The sequence below is a fragment of the Stigmatopora nigra genome, chromosome 17, assembly GCF_051989575.1.
Source record: "Stigmatopora nigra isolate UIUO_SnigA chromosome 17, RoL_Snig_1.1, whole genome shotgun sequence".
In the NCBI taxonomy this organism is placed as follows: domain Eukaryota; kingdom Metazoa; phylum Chordata; class Actinopteri; order Syngnathiformes; family Syngnathidae; genus Stigmatopora; species Stigmatopora nigra.
In genome coordinates this window covers 12245631-12262332 of record NC_135524.1, presented here as the reverse complement: position 1 = coordinate 12262332, position 16702 = coordinate 12245631, and the positions used below count along the sequence as shown (strand labels likewise).

At 43.9% G+C, this 16702-nt stretch overlaps 1 protein-coding gene across 3 annotated transcripts; it reads right to left on the bottom strand.

Moving 5' to 3' along the window:
- Positions 1-279: 279 nt before the first annotated feature.
- LOC144210293 (FH1/FH2 domain-containing protein 3-like) lies at positions 280-16487 on the bottom strand. 3 transcript variants are annotated; one of them, XM_077736878.1, is made up of 12 exons: positions 16380-16487; positions 9270-9314; positions 7446-7490; positions 6587-6954; positions 6438-6492; positions 4195-6234; positions 3955-4116; positions 3552-3742; positions 2504-2693; positions 2117-2261; positions 1905-2054; positions 609-1125 (listed from the first exon to the last, which is right to left on the bottom strand). In XM_077736878.1, exons 6-12 carry the CDS (start codon positions 4321-4323, stop codon positions 923-925), a joined length of 1170 nt encoding a protein of 389 aa, XP_077593004.1. In that variant the 5' UTR covers positions 4324-6234; positions 6438-6492; positions 6587-6954; positions 7446-7490; positions 9270-9314; positions 16380-16487; the 3' UTR covers positions 609-922. The 3 variants fall into 3 exon arrangements, with proteins under 3 accessions (XP_077593005.1, XP_077593004.1, XP_077593003.1); XM_077736879.1 differs by lacking the exons at positions 609-1125; positions 9270-9314 and adding an exon at positions 280-599 and having other exon boundaries at positions 16380-16482; XM_077736877.1 differs by lacking the exon at positions 9270-9314 and having other exon boundaries at positions 16380-16482.
- Between the last annotated feature and the right edge of the window lie 215 nt (positions 16488-16702).

The window sequence follows — 16702 nt, the reverse complement described above, 5'->3', positions numbered from 1 at the left end:
TCACAATTTTCACCTCCATATTCATGGTTTCCTGTTTTCTTCACTTTCAATCACCCTGAGAGCCTGACAGAACCTCCTTGGGGACCGGTTTCGGCCCACAGGCCATGCATTTGACACCACTGGTTTAAACACTCCCAAATGGACAATACACCCTTGAAGTCATGCGAGGAGAACAAAGCAGCCTCAATACTCCCTACTCAACTACGTACAATACTTCCACAAAAGCATCAAGGCAAAACTGCAATGTACTGTAGACAAAATAGCTCCAAACGCACACAATTGTACATGTATTTAAAAAAATCATTTTTATTCGAGTAGTACTTTTCCCAATAAACAAACAGTTAAAAACAAGACCAAGCGAAGAGAGAATTTTAAAAATGCAGAAAAACCCAAGATTAGTGGAAGAGGGGCGAAAAATACTGCAAAAAAGGTGCACAGTAGCCCTCCCTCGACAGCACCCAAAAATAGTCGCATTTCTTCATTTGTGCTCTGTATTTGCCATTTTCCGTCGGCCCATGGTCATATGTCCTCTGCGCTTTTTTGGAGCCCCAGGGCCCGCAACGTCTCGGCGCTCACTCCGCTTTTCAGCGTCCTCCTCACTGCACAGAAACCCATGTCAAAAACACTTTGTCGTCATTTAGCGTTAAAAGAAAGGGGAACATATCTTCTAAAGACTTGCTATGGCTACAGGAAGGGGTTAAGCTCATTCCAAGCGGGTGGACGAACGGACGGCTATCTGGAAGCAAAAACTGGCACGGGCGCCGCTTCTTTCCGGCCGGATTGTTGCAAAAGCAAACATCGGGCAGAAGAGAAGCCACGGCGAGACGCGGACGCCGACCAAAGTACCGTCCGTACCTGTGGCTTTTTTTTTTCGCCAAAGGTCGGGGTCAGTCGGACTGGGGCCCACGTAAATCGCTTGTCGTCAAACGGACGGAAGCGGAGATGGCCGCCGCGATGTCGGCGAGGGCAGACGGCCGCGGACGGCCGCCGCCGCCAGCAGAGAAGAAGGGAGGGAGACATTCGGCCGGATTAGTGTGTTTTGACCAAAACAATGCACGTGGTGGCGGGTCCAAAAGTACAATGCGTCCCAAACTGGGCTCCATCCTGTCCCTCGGGGAATAGATGCTTTTAAAAAAAAAAATAGAAATATTTTATTTTATTTTTCTAGGGAGTGGGACTGGAGAATTTGCAATACTTTGAAGTTGTGTGGTTATCCGTCACCGAAAATTTCAGGAGACGTGAAATGATTTCAAGGAGTGGTACTCATTCTTAAAATACTTTGTGAATCTACTTGGAAAAAGTCATCTACATCAGTGGTCCCCAACCACCGGTCCGCGGGCCGCCTAGTGCCGGTTCGTCGGAGTAAGAAATATTAACCTTTTCAATCTCGTTCTCCTACTTGAAATGATGAAAGTTGTTATAATAACAAATACTTGCTACTATGCTTGGGAAATGTTTTTTTTGTCGTCTTGGGTGTCGTTTGTGCACCGACCCCACACAATTTTGACTCAAGTGATAACCCTCCCCATTCACCGGTCCGCATGAAAATAGAAAGAGCTTTACCGGTCCATGGTGGGGAAAAAGGTTGGGGACCGCTGATCTCCATTCTCCCTGACGTACTGCATTAGTCCTTAGAGTGGCCTGAATATTTCCAAATTTAATCCTTAGAAGATCTCATAAAATCAACTTTTAAAAGATAATGTTATCGCTAGCCGGCACTTAGCGAACAGCGATGGACGAAAGGTATGCGTGGGCGCTCCCACTTTAAGCCAATTGGATGTCATTGGAGGTGAATGGCAGGCAACAGTTTACGCCTTAGGAAAACGCCAGGAAAGGTATGGGCCAAAACCCAGCCGCAAGACGGAGAGCGCGTCCGAAGCCGGCGGCGGCGGCACGTGGCTTACTGGACTTCCTGTTGATCCGGGAGCGCTTCCGGGTTTTGGGGGCGGACGCCCTGGCCTCTGGGTCGCGGGTCACCAACTCCACCAGACGCTCCATAATGTCGTCCGACCGGTCTCGGTGGTCCCGAGGCGACGGAGACTGGCCGCGGGACGCTGTGGCGCGGGCGACCCTGGATTAGAGTGCTCCTTTGAAAGGCCATCGGACGGTTCCTTACCGCCGACGGCGTGAGAGCGTCTCCGGTTGCCGTCATCTTGGGTCAGCATCCGGGTCATGGACCGGGTCATGGTCCGGTGCTTGGCCTCCGGCGAGACGGGGGCCGAGCCCTCGGGGCGTGGCAGCGCTCCAGAGAACTTCTCCGTCTGAAACCAGGCCAAAGAGTATGTACGGGATAACCGTCAATCTCGCAGTGCAAACGGACGGGATGCACACTAGCGGCAAAGTCGTTTTGGGACGCCCAGTTGGGGCAGAGTCGTTTTGGGGCGCCCAGTTGGAGCAGAGTCGTTTTGGGACGCCCAGTTGGGGCAGAGTCGTTTCAATGGAGAGCAAAAGATGAGTCTAGCAGAAAGAATGCAGAAGAAAATGCTTTGAAAAAGAGTTTGACCTCGGTGATCAGCTTCCCCCGCGTTTTGGTCCTCTCCCTGTGTTTGTCACGCTTGCGTTTGAGGGTGAGCGCCTCTCTGGTGGTGCGGTACTCCAGCGCAAACTCGCTGATGATCCGGCAGAAGCCCGTCACTTTGGTGTCCCGGGCCGATGCCGCCGGCTGACCCAGGAACAGAAGGAACGAGTGGAACCTGCGAGCAACGCCACGAGCCTTAGTAAAGTTGTGGATGGCATGAACACTACACGACTTGTGGAGGGAGGGCAGGGCGCCTTTAGTGATTGCCTTCCCCACCTAGAAACGCACGTGCGTAAAGCGGTTGAATCAAGAATATTTGTTGATAAGCAAAAGCGTAAGTAAATGATGACATTATCGCCCGCATCCATGGGCGCATTTACGAAAAATGAAACTTTGAAATCATTTCTTTACTGTCGTCTGAGCTGCGGCAGGCACACTTTTTGCATTGAAATAATCTCAAGGCGAAACTTGCTGAAAGTCTTCCGACTTCAAACTGTTGCCTATATTCTCATTAGAAACTCATTATCATTAAAGTTTGATCAAGGGGAAGTAAATCACCCCAACCCCCAATATTCACAAATCCATTTTTTCCCAGTTGGATCTAACGTCATCAACGTTGATGTCCGGAGAACTCGAACAGCTTTCAGTTCGACTGATGTTTAACTAATGAATGGGACGTTTTTAAACCTCGTTTTAATGTTGGACTTTTCCTCCAGATATTATGCAAAATGCCACGCGCCCACGGAGATGCCCCCGAACCCAAAACAACTTCCGGTTCAGTTAGCGTCAAAAGGGGAACAGACTTAAATCTCGTAATGTTACCACTTCTTCTTCCCCGTACTACTTCAGGCAGCTAAATTCATGAGAATTCCTCCCACCCGGCCTGGACGTCTCCCGTGGACGCAACACCTCGCGATTGTTGGATTTGAATTCTCCGGCAACGGGACTGACAAACGCCGCCGGCGAGCACGGCGGCATAGGGGACGGGAGGACGGACGGGAGGACGGACGGGAGGACGGACGGGAGGACGGACCTGTTGATGACTCTCCTGTGGACCACCTTGAGAATGAGAATCCTTTGAGTGCAGTCCTTCAGGAAGTCGGCCATCTTGTTCTTCAGGGCGCTTTTGGTCTCGTGCTTGGAAACCACCTGAAGGTTTTCCCAGGATGCCTTGCAGCGTCTTTCCAGCTGGTGCAGATTGTCCGCCAGCAGCTCAAAGTCCACCTAAAGAGAGCGGAGGGAGAGAGAACTAGAAGTAGACCCCGACTCGTTCTCGGCCCAAAATTGCACTCCATTCTCGGTGGTTTGATCTTCTTTCTTTCATCCATTTATAAAATAAAAAGGTGGCTTTCACCACCGCCAGAAAAGTGGTCCACGAGTCCGGCGGCGGGCTCTTTTAAACTCCGGCCTAAGCTAACCCCGTGTCCGGGACGCACCTTGGCGGAACGCGTGACGGCGGGGATCTCGGAGTAGACGTCGGACGAGCGCGGCTCGCTTTCCGTGACCAAGGCGCAGACGTGATGGAGCAGAGTTTGGCGGTGTACCGTGTCCTTCACCTCTGCCACCTTCTCCAAGTAAGCCAGCTCGAAGCCGCCGGCCTGAAGGAGGGATGGGTGGAGGGCTTACAAGGGATTAAGGCGTGCCGCACTGCCGCAGGCCCGCCCGCCCGCACTCACCTCGGAGCCGTTGAGGAAGTTCCCCACGGCCAGCAGCGTGGCCAGGATCTTCTTGAAGGTCCGGTTGCCGGCCAGCTGCTCCATGCCCAACTTCAGGTCAAACAGGGGCTCGGCGATCTCCTGAAACATCAATGGGACTTTCTTTGCCCGCTCCGCCGAGGTCCTGCGGCCGTTCTTGTGGCCCTTTGCGTTGTGGCCGCTTTGGACACCCCTTCCTATCCCTGTGCTATTGGCTATCTGATCATTTTAACAAAAGCGGATGGCTCAAAAAGAAAACATGGGAAAGTTGCCCTTCCAAGGCCATCTTTTTTTGGCCGTGACGATATACGTCACTTTGCAGTCGTACAATGATCGGATGAACAAAAATGGTCATCTTCTAATAGATGTATTTTTTTTTTAGTCGACGGAGCGTTGTCTTGTTTGAATTTGTAAAAAAAATAAATAAAATAGTTCCATGTATTTGAAAATACCACACGGGTCAAGGATCCACGGTGCAGTCGCCACAAACTCGGGTTAACCCCCCCGCCCAGTCCGCGGCTGATTTTCACCTGCTCGAGTGCCTCATTCCAGGCTTAGAAAGTTTGTTTTCCCCCCTCGGTGTATGGTTGACCCTAACCCAGGAAACAAAATCTTGATAAAGAATGGAAACGTGCAAAAAGTTTGATGTCCCAATGAACTCATTGGCGGTCCTCGATGGCCGTAGTTGTCCGATCCTTTTGATGTGGGAGGGTAGGGTGGTGAAGGGGCGTATTTGTTGTTGTTTTTAAATCCTAATAACCTCAGCATGCCTTTTGTCTCCAGGCATACCTGAGCTCCCCGCCGTTCGCCGCCAGATCAGCACGCTGTCCGACGACAGGAAGTTCCTTCTGGACATGCTCTTCTCCAAAGCGTCCGCCGCCGGCCGTGACGACGGCCAACTCGGGGCAGGGGTCCCGGCGAGATTCTCCGTCTCGACGGAGGAGGCGGGCGCCCCCGACGAGGACGTGGCCGCCCCCGACAAGGACGTGACCTCCTCGCGCGGCACGGAGCCGGAAGCGTCCGAGCAGATGGACCGAGAAGAGCAGGTCAAGACCCCTGGCGCGGCACAGCTGGCACACTTTGGGGCGATTCTGGGTCAATTGTGTCATTTTGAGCTCCCTTTCTGTGCATTATGAATCACCCGCTATGGATTTTGCTCTTCACGGAACTTGACGAGATGTTTTTTTTTTTTTCTTCTGCCGTCTCCAAAAGCCTCAGACGCGTCAGCCGAACAGAGTGGACGCCGAGAGTCCCCGTCAGCGCCTGGAGACCGCCTCGCTGGGACCCGGGGACGCGTGGGACCATTTCCAGTTGTGCGGCGCCAGCCTTCGGATTAAAGACTTGGACTTCTCAGACCTCCTGGAGGAGGAGGACCTGGACGTTCTGGACACCACAGACTTTTCCTGCCTTTCAGCACCCCTGGAGCGGTTACCTCCTCCTCCTCCGCACCTTCCAGGCAGTCTGGCTCCTCCTCCTCCTCCACCACCGCTACCCGGCGCTCCAGCTCCTCCTCCTCCCCCGCCGTCGGGGACAAAGAAGAAGAAGACGGTCAAGTTATTCTGGCGCGAACTGAAGCAGACGGAGACGCCGGCCAAGTGCCGCTTCGGACGGGGCACCCTGTGGACGTCACTGGACAAGGTCCAAGTGGACGTGGGGAAGCTGGAGCACCTCTTTGAGTCCAGGGCCAAAGAGACGCCATGGGCCAAGGTAAGCCGGGACGACCGTCGCCGACGTTTGGTGGGGGGGCCCCTTTGACCGCGGGGGTGGCATGCGCACAGAAAGCGCCAGAGAGCAAAAAGTCCGAGATCCTGGTTCTGGACTCCAAGCGGAGCACCGCCATCAACATCGGGATGACGGTCCTGCCCGCCGTTCACGTCATCAAGAGCGCCATCCTCAACTTTGACGACTTTGCCATCAGCAAGGAGGGTGTGGAGGTATGAAAGCATCTCAACCCCCCCAAATGCTCCCCCACCCTAGATCAGCCGGCCCAATTGGCTTTTGTCCTCTCGGGAGCAGAAGATCCTGATGGCAGGAAGAGACCATATTAATGGGAAATACTTTTTAAATCAAAGAGTATGGGAGGCATTTTGGGTTTAAAGACCAATTGCGGGTTATGTCATCAATCACGCCTACGAATAAACTAGTTTCAGGGTTATGGTTATAGTCAATTAAAAGTGCCAGAATACACTAAACAGAAAAACATTAATCAATTAGAAGAAACTTACACGAGACGACATCTTGAGATGACTTGCGTTGATGTCCAAATGTGGCATTAAGGGTCTGCAGAAGTGGATGTGGCATTTATTAAGGGTCTGCAGAAGAAACTGTAAAGTAGTATAGGGTAAGAACGTGTTATCCCAAACTAGGCGCTCACCTTCTTGCACTACTGGATGTTATTGACGTTGTTCGAGATGCTGGCGGAAGCCGATCTGATCCCTCCGGCCGTGGCGATGAGCGATGCCCCAAAGGTGAAGGGTGCCAGGGCCAGGCCGGCGATGGCCGTCACGCCGGCTACTTTGGCCTTCTGGTGGAAGGTGGCCAGGTGGCCGGCCAGGGCGTGGAGCTTCACCACGTGCTGCCAGAGGACCTCGGCACGCCCGGTGAATACCTTGTTGAAGACAGGCCGGCCTCGGTTCACCTCTCTCTCTCCCTGGAAAACAGACGGATAGACGGCCTCCTGGCACGCCTACCGGGAATCGTCCTGGTCTTTAGATTCTTCGTCTGACGACAACTCGTGCCACTCTGGATGACAAAATGGGGGGTAAAAGTGCCATCTATCACATAAACCGAAAGCCTTTTAATGACCGACTGTGTGTGTGTGTGTGTGTGTGTGTGTGGGGGGGGGGGGGGGTCACCTCTTTTGGGGCGCCACATTACTGGACAATATTGCAGGGTTTTTGGGTCGGAAAAAAAATAATTGCAGGGTGTACTTTTTCCAAACGGCCACAAGATGGCAGCAAGAGATCATATTACTGGGAAGTAATTTTCAAATCAAAGAGGAGGGCTGAGTTTTTGGTGGGGAAAATAATTGTATGGTGAACTTTTTCAAAACAGCCACAAGATGGCAGGAAGAGACCATATTAATGGGAAATACTTTTTAAATCAAAGCGTATGGGAGGCATTTTGGGTTTCAAGACCAATTGCGGGTTATGTCATCAATCATGCCTACGAATAAACTAGTTTCAGGGTTAGAGTTAGTCAATTAAAAGTCAAATCAATTCAAAGAAACTTACATGAGACGACATCTTGAGACGACTTGCGTTGGCGCCCAGAAGAACCTGTAAAGAGGTATGGAGTTAGAACGTGTTTCCCAAACTATTTACAGCTGCAGTACTTTTTACTTTTGAAAAAAATACAAGGCACAACAATATATATTATCATTTAAAATTGACAATATATAGTGGTAGCTCGACATACGAGCAATTCGAGATACGAGTAAAGTTTCGAGCAAATAATCTCTAGATACAAGACCAATTTCGAGATACGAGAAAGCAAGACATGTAGCTGTTTGACTATAGCGCACTAGTCTTTTTTGCTGCATCTCTTTCGTGTATAACAGTGTTTTCCCCCCGTCACTCACGCAAATGGCGTAGCGATCTCTATTACGAGGAATATATATTACTTATCGTTGGCAAGTGGTCGTGCGTTATCCCATTGTGAGGACATTTGTGTGCATCATTTTCGGAATATTTTGAAGGGAATATGAAAGCAAACAGCCCATCGATAGTGAAAATCAGGTTGGAAGCGGAATAAACAGCGAACCCGGCCGGCCGGGAAAAAGGAAGATATGAAAATGCAGAACAAAATTAGAATTATGTTTAGTGTAAGGTTAGATTAAACTTATTTTCCAAGTTTATTTAAAAAATGTTGCTTTGAAACGAGCGTGTTGATGTGCAAAAAGGGTTGGAGTCCATCTCTCTCTCTCTCCCCCTTCAAAAATCTGTATAATTTTAGTACTACTATAAAACACATTTTAATAACATTAAACACTAGTTTTGTGTTACTTTGTCAATAGATGGTGGATTAGAAGAAATACAACATTGTTTCAATCCAATATCCTCTTGTTTTTTTTCCCAGAGGGTGGGAAAGGATTAACATCCAGCCCCCTTCGAAATCTGTATAATTTTAGTACTACTATTACTATGAACACCCGAATAATAGTAGGCACCGGAATAATAGTAGGCACCGGAATAATAGTAGGCAGTGGAAAATTGCAAAGATAATGAATATTAGTAGTAGTAGTATTATTCGGGTCTTCATAGTACTATTGTTCGGCTCTTCATAGTACTACTGTTAGGGTCTTCATAGTACTATTATCCGGGTCTTCAAAGTAAACATTTTGGTAATATTAAACTACTATTTTTGTGTTACTTTATAAATATATGTCGAATTAGAAGAAATAAAACGTTATTTTCCAATTCAATATCCTGTCTTTTGTTTTTCAGAGGGTGGCAATAAACCCCCCCCCCATTTCTCTCTCTGTATCTCTCTCTCCCTCCCCTTCAAAATCTGTATAATTTAAGCACTACTATTAAACACATTTTAGTAATATTAACCCACTAGACATGTGTTACTTTGTCATCACATAAACCGAAAGCCTTTTAATGACCGACTGTGTGTGTGTGTGTGTGTGTGTGTGTGTGTGTGTGTGTGTGGGAGGGGGGGGGGGGGGGGTCACCTCTTTTGGGGCGCCATATTACTGGACAATATTGCAGGGTTTTTGGGTCGGAAAAAAATAATTGCAGGGTGTACTTTTTCCAAACGGCCACAAGATGGCAGCAAGAGATCATATTACTGGGAAGTAATTTTCAAATCAAAGAGGAGGGCTGAGTTTTTGGTCGGGAAAATAATTGTATGGTGAACTTTTTCAAAACAGCCACAAGATGGCAGGAAGACACCATATTAATGGGAAATACTTTTTAAATCAAAGCGTATGGGAGGCATTTTGGGTTTCAAGACCAATTGCGGGTTATGTCATCAATCATGCCAACGAATAAACTAGTTTCAGGGTTAGAGTTATAGTCAATTAAAAGTCAAATCAATTCAAAGAAACTTACATGAGACGACATCTTGAGACGACTTGCGTTGGCGCCCAGAAGAACCTGTAAAGGGTATGGAGTTAGAACGTGTTTCCCAAACTATTTACAGCTGCAGTACTTTTTACTTTTGAAAAAAATACAAGGCACAACAATATATATTATCATTTAAAATTGACAATATATAGTGGTAGCTCGACATACGAGCAATTCGAGATACGAGTAAAGTTTCGAGCAAATAATCTCTAGATACAAGACCAATTTCGAGATACGAGAAAGCAAGACATGTAGCTGTTTGACTATAGCGCACTAGTCTTTTTTGCTGCATCTCTTTCGTGTATAACAGTGTTTTCCCCCCCGTCACTCGCGCAAATGGCGTAGCGATCTCTATTACGAGGAATATATATTACTTATCGTTGGCAAGTGGTCGTGCGTTATCCCATTGTGAGGACATTTGTGTGCATCATTTTCGGAATATTTTGAAGGGAATATGAAAGCAAACAGCCCATCGATAGTGAAAATCAGGTTGGAAGCGGAATAAACAGCGAACCCGGCCGGCCGGGAAAAAGGAAGATATGAAAATGCAGAACAAAATTAGAATTATGTTTAGTGTAAGGTTAGATTAAACTTATTTTCCAAGTTTATTTAAAAAATGTTGCTTTGAAACGAGCGTGTTGATGTGCAAAAAGGGTTGGAGTCCATCTCTCTCTCTCTCCCCCTTCAAAAATCTGTATAATTTTAGTACTACTATAAAACACATTTTAATAACATTAAACACTAGTTTTGTGTTACTTTGTCAATAGATGGTGGATTAGAAGAAATACAACATTGTTTCAATCCAATATCCTCTTGTTTTTTTTCCCAGAGGGTGGGAAAGGATTAACATCCAGCCCCCTTCGAAATCTGTATAATTTTAGTACTACTATTACTATGAACACCCGAATAATAGTAGGCACCGGAATAATAGTAGGCACCGGAATAATAGTAGGCAGTGGAAAATTGCAAAGATAATGAATATTAGTAGTAGTAGTATTATTCGGGTCTTCATAGTACTATTGTTCGGCTCTTCATAGTACTACTGTTAGGGTCTTCATAGTACTATTATCCGGGTCTTCAAAGTAAACATTTTGGTAATATTAAACTACTATTTTTGTGTTACTTTATAAATATATGTCGAATTAGAAGAAATAAAACGTTATTTTCCAATTCAATATCCTGTCTTTTGTTTTTCAGAGGGTGGCAATAAATCCCCCCCCCCCATTTCTCTCTCTGTATCTCTCTCTCCCTCCCCTTCAAAATCTGTATAATTTAAGCACTACTATTAAACACATTTTAGTAATATTAACCCACTAGACATGTGTTACTTTGTCATCACATAAACCGAAAGCCTTTTAATGACCGACTGTGTGTGTGTGTGTGTGTGTGGGAGGGGGGGGGGGGGGGGTCACCTCTTTTGGGGCGCCATATTACTGGACAATATTGCAGGGTTTTTGGGTCGGAAAAAAATAATTGCAGGGTGTACTTTTTCCAAACGGCCACAAGATGGCAGCAAGAGATCATATTACTGGGAAGTAATTTTCAAATCAAAGAGGAGGGCTGAGTTTTTGGTCGGGAAAATAATTGTATGGTGAACTTTTTCAAAACAGCCACAAGATGGCAGGAAGAGACCATATTAATGGGAAATACTTTTTAAATCAAAGCGTATGGGAGGCATTTTGGGTTTCAAGACCAATTGCGGGTTATGTCATCAATCATGCCAACGAATAAACTAGTTTCAGGGTTAGTTATAGTCAATTAAAAGTCAAATCAATTCAAAGAAACTTACATGAGACGACATCTTGAGACGACTTGCGTTGGGGCCCAGAAGAACCTGTAAAGTGGTATGGAGTTAGAACGTGTTTCCCAAACTATTTACAGCTGCAGTACTTTTTACTTTGAAAAAAATACAAGGCACAACAATATATATTATCATTTAAAATTGACAATATATAGTGGTAGCTCGACATACGAGCAATTCGAGATACGAGTAAAGTTTCGAGCAAATAATCTCTAGATACAAGACCAATTTCGAGATACGAGAAAGCAAGACATGTAGCTGTTTGACTATAGCGCACTAGTCTTTTTTGCTGCATCTCTTTCGTGTATAACAGTGTTTTCCCCCCGTCACTTGCGCAAATGGCGTAGCGATCTCTATTACGAGGAATATATATTACTTATCGTTGGCAAGTGGTCGTGCGTTATCCCATTGTGAGGACATTTGTGTGCATCATTTTCGGAATATTTTGAAGGGAATATGAAAGCAAACAGCCCATCGATAGTGAAAATCAGGTTGGAAGCGGAATAAACAGCGAACCCGGCCGGCCGGGAAAAAGGAAGATATGAAAATGCAGAACAAAATTAGAATTATGTTTAGTGTAAGGTTAGATTAAACTTATTTTCCAAGTTTATTTAAAAAATGTTGCTTTGAAACGAGCGTGTTGATGTGCAAAAAGGGTTGGAGTCCATCTCTCTCTCTCTCCCCCTTCAAAAATCTGTATAATTTTAGTACTACTAAAAAACACATTTTAATAACATTAAACACTAGTTTTGTGTTACTTTGTCAATAGATGGTGGATTAGAAGAAATACAACATTGTTTCAATCCAATATCCTCTTGTTTTTTTTCCCAGAGGGTGGGAAAGGATTAACATCCAGCCCCCTTCGAAATCTGTATAATTTTAGTACTACTATTACTATGAACACCCGAATAATAGTAGGCACCGGAATAATAGTAGGCACCGGAATGATAGTAGGCAGTGGAAAATTGCAAAGATAATGAATATTAGTAGTAGTAGTATTATTCGGGTCTTCATAGTACTATTGTTCGGCTCTTCATAGTACTACTGTTAGGGTCTTCATAGTACTATTATCCGGGTCTTCAAAGTAAACATTTTGGTAATATTAAACTACTATTTTTGTGTTACTTTATAAATATATGTCGAATTAGAAGAAATAAAACGTTATTTTCTAATTCAATATCCTGTCTTTTGTTTTTCAGAGGGTGGCAATAAATCCCCCCCCCATTTCTCTCTCTGTATCTCTCTCTCCCTCCCCTTCAAAATCTGTATAATTTAAGCACTACTATTAAACACATTTTAGTAATATTAACCCACTAGACATGTGTTACTTTGTCATCACATAAACCGAAAGCCTTTTAATGACCGACTGTGTGTGTGTGTGTGTGTGGGAGGGGGGGGGGGGGGGTCACCTCTTTTGGGGCGCCATATTACTGGACAATATTGCAGGGTTTTTGGGTCGGAAAAAAATAATTGCAGGGTGTACTTTTTCCAAACGGCCACAAGATGGCAGCAAGAGATCATATTACTGGGAAGTAATTTTCAAATCAAAGAGGAGGGCTGAGTTTTTGGTCGGGAAAATAATTGTATGGTGAACTTTTTCAAAACAGCCACAAGATGGCAGGAAGACACCATATTAATGGGAAATACTTTTTAAATCAAAGCGTATGGGAGGCATTTTGGGTTTCAAGACCAATTGCGGGTTATGTCATCAATCATGCCAACGAATAAACTAGTTTCAGGGTTAGAGTTATAGTCAATTAAAAGTCAAATCAATTCAAAGAAACTTACATGAGACGACATCTTGAGACAACTTGCGTTGGCGCCCAGAAGAACCTGTAAAGGGTATGGAGTTAGAACGTGTTTCCCAAACTATTTACAGCTGCAGTACTTTTTACTTTTGAAAAAAATACAAGGCACAACAATATATATTATCATTTAAAATTGACAATATATAGTGGTAGCTCGACATACGAGCAATTCGAGATACGAGTAAAGTTTCGAGCAAATAATCTCTAGATACAAGACCAATTTCGAGATACGAGAAAGCAAGACATGTAGCTGTTTGACTATAGCGCACTAGTCTTTTTTGCTGCATCTCTTTCGTGTATAACAGTGTTTTCCCCCCCGTCACTCGCGCAAATGGCGTAGCGATCTCTATTACGAGGAATATATATTACTTATCGTTGGCAAGTGGTCGTGCGTTATCCCATTGTGAGGACATTTGTGTGCATCATTTTCGGAATATTTTGAAGGGAATATGAAAGCAAACAGCCCATCGATAGTGAAAATCAGGTTGGAAGCGGAATAAACAGCGAACCCGGCCGGCCGGGAAAAAGGAAGATATGAAAATGCAGAACAAAATTAGAATTATGTTTAGTGTAAGGTTAGATTAAACTTATTTTCCAAGTTTATTTAAAAAATGTTGCTTTGAAACGAGCGTGTTGATGTGCAAAAAGGGTTGGAGTCCATCTCTCTCTCTCTCCCCCTTCAAAAATCTGTATAATTTTAGTACTACTATAAAACACATTTTAATAACATTAAACACTAGTTTTGTGTTACTTTGTCAATAGATGGTGGATTAGAAGAAATACAACATTGTTTCAATCCAATATCCTCTTGTTTTTTTTCCCAGAGGGTGGGAAAGGATTAACATCCAGCCCCCTTCGAAATCTGTATAATTTTAGTACTACTATTACTATGAACACCCGAATAATAGTAGGCACCGGAATAATAGTAGGCACCGGAATAATAGTAGGCAGTGGAAAATTGCAAAGATAATGAATATTAGTAGTAGTAGTATTATTCGGGTCTTCATAGTACTATTGTTCGGCTCTTCATAGTACTACTGTTAGGGTCTTCATAGTACTATTATCCGGGTCTTCAAAGTAAACATTTTGGTAATATTAAACTACTATTTTTGTGTTACTTTATAAATATATGTCGAATTAGAAGAAATAAAACGTTATTTTCCAATTCAATATCCTGTCTTTTGTTTTTCAGAGGGTGGCAATAAATCCCCCCCCCCATTTCTCTCTCTGTATCTCTCTCTCCCTCCCCTTCAAAATCTGTATAATTTAAGCACTACTATTAAACACATTTTAGTAATATTAACCCACTAGACATGTGTTACTTTGTCATCACATAAACCGAAAGCCTTTTAATGACCGACTGTGTGTGTGTGTGTGTGTGTGTGTGTGGGAGGGGGGGGGGGTCACCTCTTTTGGGGCGCCATATTACTGGACAATATTGCAGGGTTTTTGGGTCGGAAAAAAATAATTGCAGGGTGTACTTTTTCCAAACGGCCACAAGATGGCAGCAAGAGATCATATTACTGGGAAGTAATTTTCAAATCAAAGAGGAGGGCTGAGTTTTTGGTCGGGAAAATAATTGTATGGTGAACTTTTTCAAAACAGCCACAAGATGGCAGGAAGAGACCATATTAATGGGAAATACTTTTTAAATCAAAGCGTATGGGAGGCATTTTGGGTTTCAAGACCAATTGCGGGTTATGTCATCAATCATGCCAACGAATAAACTAGTTTCAGGGTTAGTTATAGTCAATTAAAAGTCAAATCAATTCAAAGAAACTTACATGAGACGACATCTTGAGACGACTTGCGTTGGGGCCCAGAAGAACCTGTAAAGTGGTATGGAGTTAGAACGTGTTTCCCAAACTATTTACAGCTGCAGTACTTTTTACTTTGAAAAAAATACAAGGCACAACAATATATATTATCATTTAAAATTGACAATATATAGTGGTAGCTCGACATACGAGCAATTCGAGATACGAGTAAAGTTTCGAGCAAATAATCTCTAGATACAAGACCAATTTCGAGATACGAGAAAGCAAGACATGTAGCTGTTTGACTATAGCGCACTAGTCTTTTTTGCTGCATCTCTTTCGTGTATAACAGTGTTTTCCCCCCGTCACTCGCGCAAATGGCGTAGCGATCTCTATTACGAGGAATATATATTACTTATCGTTGGCAAGTGGTCGTGCGTTATCCCATTGTGAGGACATTTGTGTGCATCATTTTCGGAATATTTTGAAGGGAATATGAAAGCAAACAGCCCATCGATAGTGAAAATCAGGTTGGAAGCGGAATAAACAGCGAACCCGGCCGGCCGGGAAAAAGGAAGATATGAAAATGCAGAACAAAATTAGAATTATGTTTAGTGTAAGGTTAGATTAAACTTATTTTCCAAGTTTATTTAAAAAATGTTGCTTTGAAACGAGCGTGTTGATGTGCAAAAAGGGTTGGAGTCCATCTCTCTCTCTCTCCCCCTTCAAAAATCTGTATAATTTTAGTACTACTAAAAAACACATTTTAATAACATTAAACACTAGTTTTGTGTTACTTTGTCAATAGATGGTGGATTAGAAGAAATACAACATTGTTTCAATCCAATATCCTCTTGTTTTTTTTCCCAGAGGGTGGGAAAGGATTAACATCCAGCCCCCTTCGAAATCTGTATAATTTTAGTACTACTATTACTATGAACACCCGAATAATAGTAGGCACCGGAATAATAGTAGGCAGTGGAAAATTCCAAAGATAATGAATATTAGTAGTAGTAGTATTATTCGGGTCTTCATAATACTATTGTTCGGCTCTTCATAGTACTACTGTTTGGGTCTTCATAGTACTATTATCCGGGTCTTCATAGTAAACATTTTGGTAATATTAAACTACTATTTTTGTGTTACTTTATAAATATATGTCGAATTAGAAGAAATAAAACGTTATTTTCCAATTCAATATCCTGTCTTTTGTTTTTCAGAGGGTGGCAATAAATCCCCCCCCATTTCTCTCTGTATCTCTCTCTCCCTCCCCTTCAAAATCTGTATAATTTAAGCACTACTATTAAACACATTTTAGTAATATTAACCCACTAGACATGTGTTACTTTGTCAATAAATGGCAGATTAGAGGAACGAACGAATGAACTTTTTTTTAATAGTCGCCATTTTGAACAAAAGCCTCACGTCGGGAATGCTAACATTTAAATGGGCAAATTCGAGGTCTATCACGCCTACCAAAAAAGGTTACAGGTTAAAATGCTACTAAAGCCGAAAGAACGTCCCACTAAACGCAATAAAGAGAGAGAAATCAATTGCAAGGAGATAATTACCAAACCTCAAAGCCAAACGCCGACCAGACATGGCGGCCATGTGGTCAATACAGTAACTTACTACGGTCATGATTCGGGCAACATTGCAACTGCGGCGCATGTACAACACAGAGATACAAATAGCCAACTTTAGAGTTATTAGGATAGAATGTACTCACGTTCTTTTACGGACGAACACAGTCCAAATTCTTCCGACAAACATTTGGAGCTCGCTAACATAGTGCCGTTTGAGAGGACCGTGGCGAAAAAGGAAGTGACGTCATTGCGTTCCTTCAAAATGGAGACTTCCGTTTTACAAAATAAAATACTGATATGCGGTTATTTAATTTCTCGCGAGATTTTATACAGGTTCACAGTTGTACGCCGTAGGGGCTATATCTTACATTTAACATGCAAGTAGTATCAGAACATTGCCCCTCGTAAACAAGTATAATTACAATGATTAGCGAAAACATTTAGTGAGTTTAATTTTATCTCTATA